This window comes from Protopterus annectens, chromosome 10.part0 (genome assembly GCF_019279795.1).
Source record: "Protopterus annectens isolate FY-2018-M chromosome 10.part0, PAN1.0, whole genome shotgun sequence".
NCBI lineage: Eukaryota > Metazoa > Chordata > Ceratodontiformes > Protopteridae > Protopterus > Protopterus annectens.
In genome coordinates this window covers 16023192-16040607 of record NC_056744.1, presented here as the reverse complement: position 1 = coordinate 16040607, position 17416 = coordinate 16023192, and the positions used below count along the sequence as shown (strand labels likewise).

Sequence of the window (17416 nt, the reverse complement as noted above, 5' to 3'; positions counted from 1 at the left end):
CTTAAAAATCGCTACCAATACACTTCTTCTCCACACCTCAAGCATCCTCTCACTTTCCAAGATTCCATTAAACAATCTTGTTAAAAACCCCACTGCCATCTCTCCTAAACACCTCCATGCTTCCACAGGTATGTCATTTGGACCAACAGCCTTTCTATTCTTCATCCTCATCATAGCTGTTTTTACTTCCTCCTTGCTAATCCACTGCACTTCCTGATTCACTATCCCCACATCATCAAACCTTTTCCCCCTCTCATTCTATTGATTTATCAGCCTCTCAAAGTACTCTTTCCATCTCCTCACGTGTGAGTACATTTCCTGCATTATCCTTTATCCTACTTCTTCTTCACCATCCTCTTCCTCTGTATACTTTCCTGTGCTTCCTCATTCCACCACCAGGTCTACTTGTCCTCCTTCCCCTGTACAGATGTTACACCAAGCACTTTTCTAGCTGTCTCCCTTACCACCTCTGCTGTGTCTGCCCAGCTATCTGGTGACTCTTCACTGCCACCCAGTGCCTGTCATAACTCTTCCCTGAACTCCACCTTAGTTATCCTTTTTCAGCTTCCACCATTTGATACTTGGCACTGCCCTCACTCTCATCTTCTTCTTGATCTCCAACACCATCCTATGCTGCTTAACTACGTTTTCCCCTGTCACCACTTTGCGGACTTCAGTCTCCTTCAGACTAGGCCTCCAGCATAGGATATAATCCACCTTTATGTATCTTCCTCCACTCTTGTACGTCACCCTATGCTCCTCCCTCTTCTTAAAATATGTATTCACCACAGCCATGTCCATCCTTTTTTCAAAATCCACTACCATCTGACCTTCTGTATTCCTCTCCTTAACACCATACCTACCCATCACCTCCCAGGAACATCTGGGATAATACTACTTCTCATGAAACAGCCTGGGATTAGTGATACTCTGTTTCTGGTGGTAGAAGGAACAAAGCATCAATGATTCATAATTGTGTGCAGCTGTGATGAGACCAGCACTCTCTCCCCTAGCTGACACATAGTCCAGTAATCAACTCCAAACAACAGAGGTGTTACTCTTCCTTCAGCCCACATTAACAAGCACCTGGAACTATGTCCAACTGACTATGTAGCCAGCTCGGTTGAAATGGGCATCCTGAGACAATGTAGCAATAGTTTCACATTTACTAACAGCCACCCTTATCCCTTAAGGATACGAGTAACATGTAAATGCTCTGCTCAGCTATGGCTTGTTCATACTTAAATTACAAGTGCTAAAAACGTCATGGGAATGCCAGGCTGGGATTCCAAAGATCCTCATTGATCACAAGCCTACTAAGTACCCATGAACCTATGAGCATGTGAAGAAGACTAACAGAAGCCACTTAAAAAGCTACAAAAATCAAACACCACCACCACTACCACCATGCACATACTGACCCACTGCTCGCAACATTTAATCTTTACCCTGTTCATTTCTCTGAAAGAAGAACTTTGGCAGTGTTGATAGGGATGGTAACAAGCCAAGGAGGACACAGGTGATATGTATTTAAAAAATAATATTTAGTAGGCTGCTAAAGTCAATAAAAGAGAGCAAAGCACAGCAACAGCATAATGAGATACATACTCAGCATGACACGTATAGTGATGTTAAATTAGGTACTACTGCCGCAAAAACTGTGCTGACAATATTACTATCGATTCTAAATCAAACCGATGTATATAAAATGCAGTTGTACTTTATCAAGGTTACTATCTGAGGCAACGCAGAATCTCTGAAGTGGAGTCATTAATTTTATGATGTCTTTATTTGGGTAAAATTGCATCAGCTCTTTTTCTTTCTTGATCAAGAATTTGCATTGTATTGCTCATATTAATTTAGATTTAGGACAGTAAATCCAGAACAACTTACTCTCAGGGGTAGGATTTAAAACAAATAAAATAAATAAATACCCTTGTTCATAGATGAAAACAGGGCACACTTTCTGTGGTATAAAACGTGCCCTGTTAAAGTATGTTGATTATGTACTTAGTATAAAAATGGGTCTTTGGCCTCTTTGCTTGGTTTGCCAAAACCCATGTACTGTAGGCAGGGTTGTCAGATTTCTAACGGGCCAGATAAGAACAAAAAAAAATGTGTTTCACACTAAGTGAAGACCAAGAAAAGGTTTGTAATGCAGTTGGCCAGTATGCCAGTATACAAGCCAATCAAAAAATCGCACAGCGGACCCTCTTCTTTTCAATGTGATTTTTTTGATTGGTTCATATACCGGCATATGGGGCAATAAAAAAAAAAACAAAGCGGCAGCTGTTTCACTGGGATTTTAACTGGCAGTGTGGGACTCGGGATCGAGCTGCTGATGCCGGGACAGTCCCGCTCAAATAGGGACGGTTGGCAACCCTGACTGTGGGCTTGCTACATATAAAGAATACCTGAAAAATAAGATTGTATAAGTGGTTTAGGAGTTGGGGGATAATATCTAGCAATGCCACTGACAACTTGGGGTTCAATAATACCTCAGGACCCTGAGGGGTGAGTAGGGATGAAGGACATTATGTCAGCAGACTATGAATGATAAAATACTATTTTCAGACTGTTTATGTGGTCATCAGATGTTGAATAAATCACATCTATTCATATTTTATATCTATATGTAGCAGATATTAAGTAGAGGATTACTTTTCCTAACTAACCTGTCTCAATGAAGTCACCATGCTGTTTGCTCTATCAGAGTTTACTAAAAACTAAGTTCTAATTCGGGAGCTGATTGGCTCATGGGACTCCCAACACACTTACACACAGACACACATACACACACACACACACACACACACACACACACACACACACACACACACACACACACACACACACACACACACACACACACACACACACACACACACACACACACACACAGACAAGCATGTGTGTGTGTGTGTGTGTGTGTGTGTGTGTGTGTGTGTGTGTCTGCATATATATTATATAAGTACAGTTTATATATGTAAACAAGTGCCTGTCTATACAAATATACACATATACATAAATAATATTGTGCTCATCTAGAAGCTGCAGTTACTATTTTAATAACCCCTTTTCCAATAGTTTCAGTTAGGAGGCAGTTTCTAATTAAATCCATAAGTGAAATCGGTTTTAAGTCCTATCCATGAGGGAAGAAGAGGGTGGTTGAAAGTTAACTAGGGGAAGAGAGTTCTAAGAGTTCACAAATAGTTTCATAAAAACCTAATATTAATTCTGGCAAACTTCTATGTGCATACACAGACACACACACACACACACACACACACACACACACACACACACACACACACACACACACACACACACACACACGCATACACACACATTAATACCCTACACCTTGTGGGAGGTTGAGGACAGGATGGCAGGAGGGTTGAATTACACATATGGGGATGATAACATCTTATACATAGTTTGAGCTAAAAACTGCAGACATAGCTCCATAAAAGCCTGCCTTCATCTGCCTTTTTTGTCAGTTCCTGGTCTCTGGCATTCCATAAACAGGTCTAATAAGGTGTATGTAAGGGGGTTGGGAGGGTGGCCTAATGGTTAAGGTGTTTGCCTTACAAACACAAGGTACAGGGTTTGAATCTCACAGGGGATAATTGGCTAGGCTTAAAATGGCTTGCAAAGGCAGTTAGCCTAGTATGAACCTATGAAACTATGAAACTATGGCTATTGGCTAGGCTTAAAATGGCTTGCAAAGGCAGTTAGCCTAGTATGAACCTATGAAACTATGAAACTATGAAACTATGTATGCATACACATCAGACTACATTGTAGACTCTTTCATCAATGAATCATTTGAAACCAGTAGTTGATGGGTCCATCTCCAGCTGCATCTATAACCAACACATTTCCTTTTTAAAGAGTAAATTCCACGAGCTCCTACATGGACAGTCCTCAGCATGTCAAAATGATCCGTAGGGTCAAGCTGAGGCTGTACTACTAAGATGCCATCCAAGTAAGGCTGGCTTTCTATAATGAAATTTGCTAATGCTCATTGCAGTAATTATTAATCTTTTAATGTTGCATCTCTGTCTCCCATAGAAAGGCCGGAGCTCCCGCAGAGTACCTGTGCATCTACCTGGAGGAAAGCAGTACACCATTAAACTTCGGACCTTTACAGTAAGTGCAGAAAGAGAAAGTAAAAGCTCAAGAACATGATGATTAAAGAAGATGAAGGAAATTCAAGACCATAAAACATTTTCTAAATTAAAATAATTTTTATAACTGACCTTACAGCTCAATGTCTAGATTTATATTTGCAACATGACAATTCAAGTATGGGATAGACTCAAACAGCCAGTATGGCTGGCCATGATAAGATGATTGGACATTTAACAGGCACTCTCCCTATTTTGAGAGATAGCCAGCAGTGCCACTGGATCAAAAATCCTAGAGGTCAGCTCATGTACTGATGGCTTGTACCTCACAAAGTAAGACAGATGCTAATGTTATGCTCTAGATGGATGCTAATGATATGCTCTGTCTCCATTCTAGGTTATTATAAAAAAAAACAGAGTAACTATGCTTAGATGATGTTCCTAGGATAGTCCCCAAGCTCTGTTGTGTTACTGTACCAGCACTACCAAGTTGATCAGTTATTGTTCTTGCTGTCTTAGTCAGGAGATGAGTGACTCAGAGTAGCAAGAACACAAACAGTGGTATAGCATGAAGGTAGATACCCAACAAGAGTACCACAAAGTGCAGGCATAAATAAACAGATGAATGACTAACATGTTTAATTTTGATATTTCATTTAATTTTGCTATTGTCATGTTTTAATCAAAGCCTTTTCTAAATAACACCTTAATAAGCATCAGAAGAACACAAACTTGCTACAAAATAGATACAAACCTCCAGCACAATGCAAATAGCACAAACTTTATTCTCATATGCAGTTAAGTGCTTTCATCCCCTAATGTGAGGACTTCTTCAGAACTACATCACAATGTCTACACCAACCTTTTTATATAATACCATGCCACAATTAAATTATCAATTAAACAACTCAACACTAAAATTCAAAAAACCTTATATTGGTAACAAAATAATAAAATATTTAAACATACCTTAATTTATTGTTAAAAATATTAAAGACAACACAATTATTAAAAAAACTCATTGGTCTTAACCTAAAATAGTCTTAATTTTAAGCAAACTGGTTATACTAACATTTTCGTTGATCCCTGAATATTTGGTTGCATTTAACCACAACTGCCATTTTACTTCACACACATCCAAATAGACATCTAACACTCTATCCTGTATGTCTTAAACAACATGCTGCAAGACCAAAAATTTTAATACATGTTCATTATGTGCCTGTATATGCCTACTCAAAGCATTGGTGGATCTTTTCTTCTGTATGTCAATCAAATGCTCCCATATTCTTTCCTTAAAATGCTTGCATGTTTTCCTATTTAAAATACTGGACATTTTAAACACTTAGCCATATATACAAAATTTTTACTCTGACAATTAAAATGTCCATTGATAAATAACCCTCTCCCATTTAAATTAAATCTGCCCTGTGTTTCCAATATGTGCACGCAAAATTTACACATTCCACATTTGTAATTACCCATCTTTTTATTGTATTTACCAGTATCATACCTATTGCACATTTCCAATATATTTTTGAATGACCTATCTCGCCTATATACTATTTTGGGTTTGTAGCCAAATTTCCTGATCACGTTTTGATCCATAGTTAAAATCTCCCAATTTTTCCTAATTAACTGAACCACAATGCCCGAATCCCTATTATAGGTGGTAATAAAACTCAACCCCAAATCTTCTTTAATATTACTAAGACTAATTTCTTGCTTACTAGCTGTACTTATCTTGTCCCTTCTCAGGATAGGTTTGTATGTTCCACCTATCTGTTTGTTTACATAAAAAGGTTGGTGTAGGTATTGTAATGCAGTTTTGAGGAAGTCTCCACATTAGGGGATGAAAGAGTTTAACTCCATATGAGAATAACGCTTGTGTTATTTGCATTGTGCTGGAGGTTCGTTTTTATGTAAATAACACCTTCCCATATCAGTTCTATACATCAGTCATTGAGTCTGTTCTCAGCTCATCCATAACAGTGTGATTTGGATCTCTGTCTAATCATGACAAAAATAGGTTACATCGAATAGTCAGGTCTGCCGAAAATATCATTGGTGCTAGCTTGCCTTCCTTACAGGACCTGTACTATTCCAGAGTCATGAAAATGGCAGGGAAAATCATCACCAACCCTTCACATCCAGGCCACCATCTTTTTGAACTATTACCATCTGCCAGGCGTTAGAGATTAATATGCACCAAAACAAGCAGATATAAGAACAGTTTTTTTCCACCGGTCTTCAAGTTCATAAATGGTTAATTCAGCTTATTAGGTTGGGGTATTCTTTTTCCCAAACCTCCGAGGATTCTGCAGTATTGTGTACATATTGTTAATACTTGTTTCTTTCAGTTTATTTCAGTGTTTCTTGCACTGAGTTGCACTTTGCACCTTCTATGTATATGTATATTTACTTTTTTGTCTTGTTCTGAATAGTTGCATGTATGTCGTTGGTCTTGTTCTTAATAGTTTTATGCATGTAATTTATGTAATTCATACTTGGAGAGTCACTGAAACCAGAGTCAAATTTCTTGTATGTGTGCATACTTGGCCAATAAATGTTATTCTGATTCTGATCATATTTACCATGTATTTCTATCATGTGTCTGTTATGATTATAAGAAAAGAGAACGTGCTGCTGTGATGGGACAAAATAAATATTTACTGAAACATATCCATGTTTCTGTGCAGTGGGCTCATCTCTGCTTGTATACCAGCATACTGTTGGATGAGTAAATCTCAGCTGGTTAGTCTTTCACATCCCAAACATGCCCAGTGAATTCAGGGCAAGAAAGTATTTTCATAGCTCTTCTGCCCCAGAATATGGAGGGATATGAAAGACACCAAGGAAATTCTAACAGCATCACCCTCAGCCTTGCATTTATAATGAATTTTCTCTGAATCCAAACTGCTGACTTTCTGAGAATGTTAACAGTATCTGTTAAGATTACTGGGGTCTATTTTTTAGCACCTGTGTTTTATTCATGACAAGATACTAGTTACTTTCAGATAAGGCAACATTCTGATCAGAACAGTAGTAGCCATAAAAGTACCAAGCAGTAAGGCCTTAATGTTCAAACAGTGTTAACAGTATAAGATACTTTTGTTCAACTGTTCTGCAGAACCTTTAATATAACAACATATTTTCTTCTTTCTTTCTCTTTCTTTCTCTGAGTTAGCTATGCCATGACCTATGTGGTGTATTAATTGAACACAACATCCATACATTCTAACCCTATATCTTATTCTCTTGGGAGTCCCCGTCTTTCTCATCATTGTGAACTGGGCATTATTGCTAATTCATATTTTGTTATCCCAAATACCTGTTGCACAAAGATTGTTGTTCAGACAAAAATATCAATTTACAAATTATAATTTCTTTGACTTGCTTTTCTGAATTTAAATAATCTCCTTACACATCTCTTCTAGTGTGATCTGTTGTCTAATTAAATATCAGAACAGTCGCTCTGAGCATTATCTTCTTAGTTAAATTAACACTAACTCTAATGTAACATACAAAACTGATTTTTTAGCAGGGCATGACCCGATCTTCTAGAATGTCAATCTCTCCCTGTCTCACTCACTCACTCTGTCTCACTCACACACACACACACACACACACACACACACACACACACACACACACACACACACACACACACGTGTCTGTCTCTGAGAGATAGTCTCAGTTGCAAAATTTTTCCACACTAGCATTTTTCAAGTTTATTATTATTTTAATTTTTAGGCCATTTGGACATAAATTATGTACTTCCATTCTAGGCACAAGTGGATATTTAAGCCTTGTATTTAACATCAGTAATGTAATAATTCTTGACAAAGCTCAAGTAGATGTAAAATCTGTGTTGGTCCAATAAAAGGTATTATATCACGTCTGTGTACCAGTGTCTTTTTGTACTCGGTTTTGCATTTATGTACAAACTGCCTACCTCAGGACACATAAAAATTCCTGCTAGGCTGTCACATAATACAGTGCTTTTAAGGCCTGATCAATATGACAGACAGATATCTGTAGTCAGACTGCAACACTGTTGTGCTTCCTTGCATGGTCATTATTTATTATTGTTATTATTTATTATTGTTATTTGTCAGTATTACCTCTACACTTGAGCTCACCTGACTTACCAAGGTATTTTAGGATCATTATGTTTCAGTATATTGCAAGACAGGTATCATGCCAGACTAATGAAGTTCATGTAGAAGGCCTGTAATCAATGAGTATACAACTAGTCACATCATATTTTGTATTCCTGGTAACTGCTACCATAAACAGTGGGCTTGATGCACAGACGGTCTAGGCCTACAAAAATTTTACTGCACATAATTAGTCTGCAAATTCTGTACTAGTACATTTTGTTATGAATATGCAATGAGAAACAATAACTTAATCATAAACTGAAGACTTGTTGAAAGTGAGTTTGTTTAATGGTCTATATTTTCCTAAATGTTACAGGTTGCTGCAGAAGTGTTGAGAGAGATATGCGCTGAGCTAGGAGTAACAGAACACAAGGCAGTGAAGGAGTATGCTTTATTTGTGGAAAAGAACAACGGTAAGAAATTTCTGTTGTATTTTATATCTCCTACAAAACTGTGGGGGGTGACAAACGTACACAGATATACATCAATACAGTCATGAAGTCACTGTCACACATTTCTGATTGAGAGTGCAAGGGCACTGAAAGCAGGGTTACAGGGTGATGCTGCAATCCATGATTACAAGCAGCTTTTGATATGGTAGATCATGCTACATTATTAATGATAAGGGTGAGTAACTTACCATTAAGATGGATAAGGAATTGGATGTTGCAAAGTTTATGGAATGGGAAATCAAGTAATACCTCAGTAATATCTCAAAGGTTGATTAAAGGTATCCAACAGAGATCAATGTTAGATCTGATCTTATTCCCTGTTCATAAACATAGATCATTCAAAAACACTGAATTATTAAAATCCCTAGAAAGTGAAAGGATAATACATTTCTACAAAGATAACAGGGCAATATAAGTGAAGGGACAAATAGAAAGAAATAGTATTAGTAGTGTGGATTTAAAGGTGGTTCTGCAGTTCGATTCTCTGTTGGGGTGTCTTCTGTGTGAAGTCTGCATGTCCTCTCTGTGTTCGTGTGGGTTTCTTCCACGTGCTGTGGTTTCTTCCCACATTCCAAAGTCATGCAGAAAGTGGACTGGACACTCTAAACTGGCCATAGGTATGAGTGTATGTGCACAAGTGTGTGGTGTGGCATAACTACCATGGCAAGGCTAGCCAACCAGTGGTGTAAACCTTGGCTCTAGATGAGTGCCACTGTTGAAGTGACACCCTGACCCCCATGTGCAAAATGAGAAAAGAGCTTGTGGATGGATGGATGGATGGATGGATGGATGGATGGATGGATGGATGCATGGATGCATGGATGGATGGAATTAAAGGTGATGAGTTTTGGACCTAAGAGTAGGAAGAACGCCTATGCTATAAAAAAGCAGCATTAAAGAAGGTAAATATATATATATATATATATATATATATATATATATATATATATATATATATATATACATACATACATACATACATACATATATATATATATATATATATATATATATATATATATATATATATATATATATATATATATATATATATATATACATACATACATACACACATATATATATAAGGACTTGGGTATTCAGGTAGGTAAGTACTTCTTGTGTAATAAAAACTGATGTGCTGCATAGACAAACACTCATGATAATGGGATATCTATTTAATGTTATAAGAATTAGATCTGCAAAACTGTTTTCTCACAATTTCAAACCTTAGTGGGAACAAAATTATAGTCTTTTGCATCGGTCTTACATGAGTATGTGTTAAAATATATTAGAACACATGAACTGGTACAAAAAAACCTTTATGCAGAGGGAGTAAATGGAGTGAGAGGTTATATTAATTTAATACCAGTTTTCAGAGCTCTTCGGTATGAGTATCTTTTTGAATGATTATGGACCAAACAGTGAATGCAGTAATAAAATAATTGTGAGATGCAACTTAACAATTAGACAGTGCATCTAAAAAAGAAAGAGTACTTGTACCAATTAGCTGAAAGGATTGGGTACCGTTGAAACTAATTATCTAGAGAAATTAGGACAACATCAATGTTGACATATTTATGTTATCTATTTATTTTTAATAATTTGTTAACTGGTTAAGTCCCCCTGGACACACCTATTCCTTTTCTAGGGCAACTTGATCAGAATCACAACAGTGGCAAATGCAGATGATAGGAATCAAACACTGTTTCCAAACATTGTCTCCTCCAGGAAGCAGCTTGTTAACAGCAGAGTCTTAGTTAACTAAAGTAACTGCCAGATTGATTGTTAGCTCAATATATGGAAAAATATATAACTTTGACAAAAGTGGCTAAGCCATGAAAGCTTAAACTTTATTGTAGCTGTTTGGTGCTAGGTCATATATAAGTAAGCAACAAGTTACAGTGGGGGTGTAAGCACAATAAAATCCATCGTAACATCCAATAAACAGTTTGAAAAAAGTAAGATGCCAATGGGAATTAGGATAATGGGAAACAGCTGTGTTATGGATATTAAGCAAAAACTCATAAATATGGCTGCCTATCAGAAGTGCAAGACTCGATGCTACAAGTCCAAATATTTCAACAAATCAGCTGTAATTCTGGGAAAAACAAGTGAATTATTACGTTCAATGGCTTAGTTTCAAGGCAATCTTTCAGCATGTCCTAATGTGGGGGGTTGCTCCTCCTTACCTCTGCTACATGTGTTTACTAACTCTGAAATCATTGTACCTAATGGGGATACTCTAAGACACTACAGTCACAGAATTAATATACATTCTGCCTACTCACAATATCTGTACAATGGGTGACTACATTAATTTAGATAAAACAGGGGTATGGCTCAGAAGACCATTTTGGCAAAATGCAAACATTTCCTAAATGCACAGATCAATGCATTTATGTAAAATAACTTAATACATAATAATAATAATAATAATAATAATAATAATAATAATAATAACAATAATATTTATGTAAAATAATACATAACAATAATAATAGTAATAAATAACAGGAATGTCAAAGGCAAGACACCAAATGCACTGCCTTTTGGAAAATGTATGTGTTTTGTCAAAAATGGCACCCAATTAACACGTATTATTATGAAAAAACACTTTAAGATTTGGTTGCTTTAAATTCAGACTCATACTGTCATTGTTTTAGGGCATGTTATGTCCCATTGGGAGTTTAAGATTTGTCAGTGCTATAAATCTTAAGAGAATAGAGTTTTATCTGCTTCAAAAATAAACAAAATAAAACAAAAGACTGGATGGAGATGGGGCTCCAGGTCTTAAAACTACGTTATGTCTGCTCTGTCAAATGATTTACCCCACACCTTTCTGTTTTCATTAGAGTATGTGCTGCTTTTTTTATTTCGTTAGCTCTATGACCAACAGAAGAAGCTTTCTCAGAGGAACAACAGTTCAGAAGAGTACACATCTGAAAGGTAATTGAGTTCATGCATTGAACATGAGCACTAGATACAGCCATATATCACAAATTCACAAGTATATATAATATGAAAATTAGAGGTAAAGCAGTCATCTACTCAGTGAAAGAGAAATAAGTTGCGTTAGATTAGCAGGAATTTTGCAACTTAGCAGCTTGATTATGCTAAGCGTTGAATGTAAATCTTTAGTAGGGCAGGATGCACAGTTTCTGATAACTGTTACATGTTGGCACATGCATATTTTAGACTGTTACATATACATATGTACCTGATGCTTCCAATGTAAGCATATCACCAATCAACACTATCTGCAAATTGTATTTTCCATCATGCCATTTGAAAGGTGGGCTAGCACTCTTGCTTAACCCCTGCCTAGTTTTTCAAGGAAGGCTAAATGGGGCACACATTCTTCCTTGCAGACAGAATTATTCAGCTCAAATATCTCATTCCAACACTCTTAAGAAATAACTGCTGCAGTTGTACAGTTCACACAGCAAGATGAAGCATTATTAACAGCCACCCAACTTCCTGTTTATTTGCGTATTTACTTATAAATAATTCTACTAAATAGTAGGTCTCTTTGTTGACCTCAGTAGAGCTTTCAAAAGCATGGGACCCCTCAGTGTTACAGAAAATCTAGAAAAGTTATGAGTTTGGATATGATATCATTACAACTTTTCAAAACTGTTAGCGGAAACTTCATAATGCAATCTGGTAGTAATCTTTCTGACCTGGGTACTTTTAGCACACAAGGTCATTAAGAGATGGTGCTTACTGCAGCCCTAGTTGCTTCATTTTGACTTTTCATCACTGATATACCAAATATGTTTTCTTCTTCAGCTATTTTACCTTATGCTGGTGACACATTAATTTTGAGGTCAGGACCCCCCTTAGGCAGCATTGTGCAACAACTAAAAACAGACTTATAGTCTCTTTGGCACTGCATGTAGGTGAATCAGCTCCTATCATCTCTAACAATTGTCTACTTTCTGCCTCTAGCAATAAATTGCATTCCATGGATTGTGTTACAGTTCTTGATTACTTGGGAAACAAATTTCAGACTGTCAATAAGTTTAAATCTTTAGGCCTTGACATAGACTATCACCATCTTTCTTTTAACCGTCACTTTAAATGGATAGCTGATAAGATAACCAGGCAGCTGAAAACCTAAGGTACAATTTATTATTATTTATTTATTTTATTTTATTTTATTTTACATTTGTTTACGAGGAAAGTCTGACTGGACACAGGTCCTTTTTCAGCAGATGCCAGGGAGAAAAGCTCCAAGAGTAACAAATACATACAATAGAGAAACAAATACAGCCAAGTGAGAAGCAAATACATACAAGATGGTGGTTTCAGACATAATAAGTAGTGCAACAATAATTTACGTAAAATATGGTTGTTTACATTTAGTGGATATACCCAAATGGTTATGTACAGTTAAAGTGAAACTACCATTAGAGGCAGATCATGCTAGTAGAGTAAGAGTAATGATAAATGAGTGAAAAGGAGGAATAGGTTATCCAGGGGAGCTGCAGGTGCAGAGCCAGGTGTTAGTAAGGTGTGTTTTAGAAGTTTTTTAAATTGAAGTGCTGAGGAGTTAGTTACTAGTAAGTTATGTAGATTATTCCAGTGTTTGGAGATGTAGTTGGAAAAAAGTGATCCACCTGCTGAATTGTTAGCTTTGGTGGTGTGTAGAAGTAGTCTGTTGCTGAAGCGAAGGGATCTTGAGGAGGAATATGGCTGAATGAGATCACTGAGTGCAGGGTTTTTTCTGATTGATAGAGTATTTTGTGGGCGAAGGTAAGTTAATTAAAGAGAAGAAGTTGAGGGAGTTCAAGCCACTTGAGCTGCATAAGTGATGAGCATTGATGTGACTTTTATGAGGCATTAGTGTCAAACTTGGAGATTTTATTGTAACAGGCTTCAAGTTTGGCTAGATCTGTTTTGCTGAGGTTGGTTAAGATTGGGGATGCGTACAAGAGAGTTGAGAGGAGGTGGGTTCTAGCAATGGTGGCTTTTGTGTTATTTGCCAGAAATCTGTTGTTTCTATATAGAAGACTTAGCTTTTTGTGAAGTTTTTTAATGGACTGGGCAATGTGAATATCAAATTTCAGGTTATTGTCAATTTCCACTCCTAGTAATTGGGTATGGTTTGTTGGGGTGATAATAGTTTTAATTTTAGAGAGGATACTGAAGGTTGTGGATGGGGAGGTGTATCTGGTTGGGTAGAAGAGAATAAGTTTTGTTTTGTTGGGATGTAGGATAAGTTGGGAGCTAGTGAACCACAATTTAGTGGATAAGAAGGAATGTTGAGTAATGGTATGGAGGTCTTTGAGGGAGGAAGCTGAGCAAATCAGGGTAGTGTCATCAGCATACTGAACCACTGAGGTCTGGGGTATAGCCAAGTGGAGCTGCTTGGCAAAAAGAGAAAAAAGAAGAGGACCAAGGATGGAGCCTTGGGGAATGCCTAAGGTGAGAGGGCAAAGGAGTGAAAGATCTTGTTGCCAGCAGACAGCCTTTTGACGTTCTGCTAGGTAAATTTGAAACCAGGTGATATTGTGGTGACTAAGGCTAAGGGAGGGAAGGACATAGATGAGTTTGGAGTGGTTAACCATGTCAAAGGGCTTGGACATGTCCAGGAATATGGCTGATACAAATTGACCATTGTTTCTATGTTGGTTAACTGTGTTAGTAAAGGACAGTAGGGGTGTGGTGGTACTGTGAGAGGGGTGAAAACCATGTTGGGTATTACATAGGAGCTGGTGTGTAAGGAGATAGTTCATAAGCTGGGTGTGTATGATCCTTTCCAGAATTTTTGAGAGAAGGGATAGAATTGCAATTGGGTGATAGTTTGTTGATTCGGTGGAGTTACCTCCTTTATGTAAGGTAAGATATGGGAGATTTTTCAGATGGTATGCACATAAGCTTCAGATAATGACCTGTGTATAAGTATGGATACAGGGTATGCAATTGCTACTGCTGCAATTTGCAGGAAGTCAGCAGGGAAATTGTCGGCAGTGAAGGTAGTAGGCTTAAGTTTATTTAGTAGTTTTTTTGATGGTGTTAGTAGAGACTGGTTTTCTGGACTTTCTGGATTTGTAGTTGTCTTACAGTTGTTTCTAAGAGAATTATAGCAAGAAACATTTTAACTATACTGTAGTGTGGTGCTCTTTATTTAGAATACTAAACTAACTCAAATTACTACAAATAAGATTTATAGGTATGTCTTTAGCCACACAGTTTGAACATTGTCTGACTTTACCGCGTTATGTATGTAGTGGTACAGAAGAATTTTGTGTGTGTGTGTGTGTGTGTGTGTGTGTGTGTGTGTGTGTGTGTGTGTGTGTGTGTGTGTGTGTGTATATATATATATATATATGTGTGTGTGTGTGTGTGTGTGTGTGTGTGTGTGTGTGTGTGTGTGTGTGTGTGTGTGTATTTCTTGGCATTTTAACCTTTCTGAGTTCTGCATTGTCTTAATTTTGCCTGACTGAATTATTTTATATATTTTCTGGCATTGTTTTATGCTTCTCATCTGTTGAAACAGTTTTCCCCCTCCCTCCCATCTTATTCTTGTAGAGCTGTTGTTATAGTTGGTGGCTTTGCAGTTGCCCACCCCTACTGTAAATTTGATCTTGGACACCCCTCCCAGTCTGGTGTTCACTCTACTTAATACAAAGAAAACATCTGAGAAGGCCAACCTACTTAGGTTATTAACCTCTGCTCCTCCTTCCTCTCTCCTTGCACTTTACTAAAAAAAAAAAAAAAAAAATATTGCACTTTATTTTGCTTTTGCCTCTTCTGAAAATGAGTCAATTGTATTTATTTTGCTGCATTTATTACTGCTTGGTAGTATAGTAGCCTGATTAAATTGTAACTGTTATTCTAAGCCTTTTGGATTAAGCACTTAGGCAACAGACCAGTTGTTTTACATTAAGAAGGTTTGTGGTCTGCACTGTTGTGGCAGGACATGTAGCTTATATCCTTCTAAATTGGGAATTGCTGATTGAAGGCTCATTGTCGGTTATTCTAAAAGTGTAATAGTTCTGGTTTAAACACTTGGGCTTCAGGCCATTTATTTTACATTAAGAAGGTGTGGTCTGCACTCTTGTGGGAGGAGAGGGTAGATTCTGCCCTTCTAGCCTGGTTAAAAGGTTATTGTGCCTGCTTATTTGAACTGTTTCTTTCTGAAATTTGTACGCCTTGTTTGCTGTAGCATAGACTAAATTTACACCTGCTGAATCTAGCTTTGTTTGCATAACTTAGGTTCATAGGTAGGTACTAGGCTATCGGCCCTGGGGCCTGTACAAGTCCAGCCAAAAAGGTACCCTGGCTTTTGCCACCCAAGAAAATTATTTTCCTGTGCCACTGTTGAGCAGAGCCACAGAGGTGATTTCCTATTTCCCATCCAATTATCAAGATTTTTCTTGAAGAGTGTTAATGACGAGCTTTGTTTGATATAGATAGGTAGTTTATTCCAGAGTGTGGGAAGTCTCTGGGACAGGAATCTATCCCTCCGGCATGTTCTGTTTATTGTGGTGACAAGGTTTAGGTCCCTAGTGCGTGTAGCTTGGAGGGATTGGGATTTATTTAAGTGGAGCATGTCCAACAGCTCTGGGTTTGACATAGCTTTGTATGTTAGGCAGAGATCACCTATGATTAGGCGATATACGATGGAGTAAAGCTGGAGTTTTTTGAGACGGTCTGCGTAGGGCATCTGTTTGAGGCTGCTAATCCTCTTTGTGAAGTATTTCTGCTGCCTTTCCAGTTGTTGCAGATGTCTTGTGAGGTACATACCAAAAGGGGTGTTGTACTCTATAATGGGTCTAATGAGTGATGAGTAGAGGGGAACAATGACCTCTTTTTTTCTGAATGAGAACCCTTTTGTGGTGAGGTGTGCCACGTAGAAGGATTTCCTGACTACTGTGGCGCGATGTGAGTATCAAAGGAGAGACTACTGTCCACCTGTGTCCCAACGTCTCTTATCACACTTTCGGTGTTAAGTATACTGCCACCTATGTTGTAGTTCATGGGTACATAGTTTTTACCAAAGGGGATGACAATGCACTTTTTGGCATTGAGTTTGAGTCCATGGTTTTGACACCAGCCATCTGTCTCAGTGAGGCCCTTTTGTAGGATGTTCACATCATTAGGAGTTTTGATTATGGCTCCTAGTTTGCAGTCATCTGCAAACTTCGTTAGCCAAAGACCTTCTGTGTTAGCCTGTACTTCAGAGAAGTAGATGCCAAACAGGAGAGGACCCAGGACTGAACCCTGTGGTACTCCACTTGTCACTGGTCTGAAGTCGGATTTGGAGTCTGCTACTTTCACAGTGTGGGTTCTGTCAGTGAGCCAGTTGGCAACCCATCTTTTGACATAGGGATTTATACCTAGTTTAGTGAGTTTATCTATAATTCCAGAGTGGGGGGTGGTGTCAAAAGCCTTGGCAAGATCTAGATAGGCTGTATGAACCACCTTACCCTTGTCTACGGCTTTGGTGACTGCTTCAAAGAAGTCTGTCAGGTTTAGGAGTCATGATCTGCCTTTTACAAACCCGAACTGGGTGGGATCCAGAGTTTGGAGATTACCAATGTGTTTGTTTATAAGTTCCATGATGATACGTTCCATGGCCTTGCAGACCAGGCTTGTCAGGCTAATGGGGCGGTAGTTCCCAGGGTCCGTGGTGGTTCCCCTCTTGTGGAGTGGGATAACC

At 37.9% G+C, this 17416-nt stretch overlaps 1 protein-coding gene across 3 annotated transcripts in view; it reads left to right on the top strand.

Moving 5' to 3' along the window:
- The window catches only part of MYO15B (myosin XVB), a 1190858-nt gene that overhangs the window by 1037747 nt on the left and 135695 nt on the right, over window positions 1–17416 (top strand). For all 3 annotated transcript variants that reach the window (XM_044084949.1, XM_044084950.1, XM_044084948.1), the window contains 2 exons: window positions 4075–4152; window positions 8610–8706. In XM_044084949.1, coding sequence (XP_043940884.1) covers window positions 4075–4152; window positions 8610–8706 — 175 coding nt within the window. The remainder of the gene's footprint in view (window positions 1–4074; window positions 4153–8609; window positions 8707–17416) is intronic.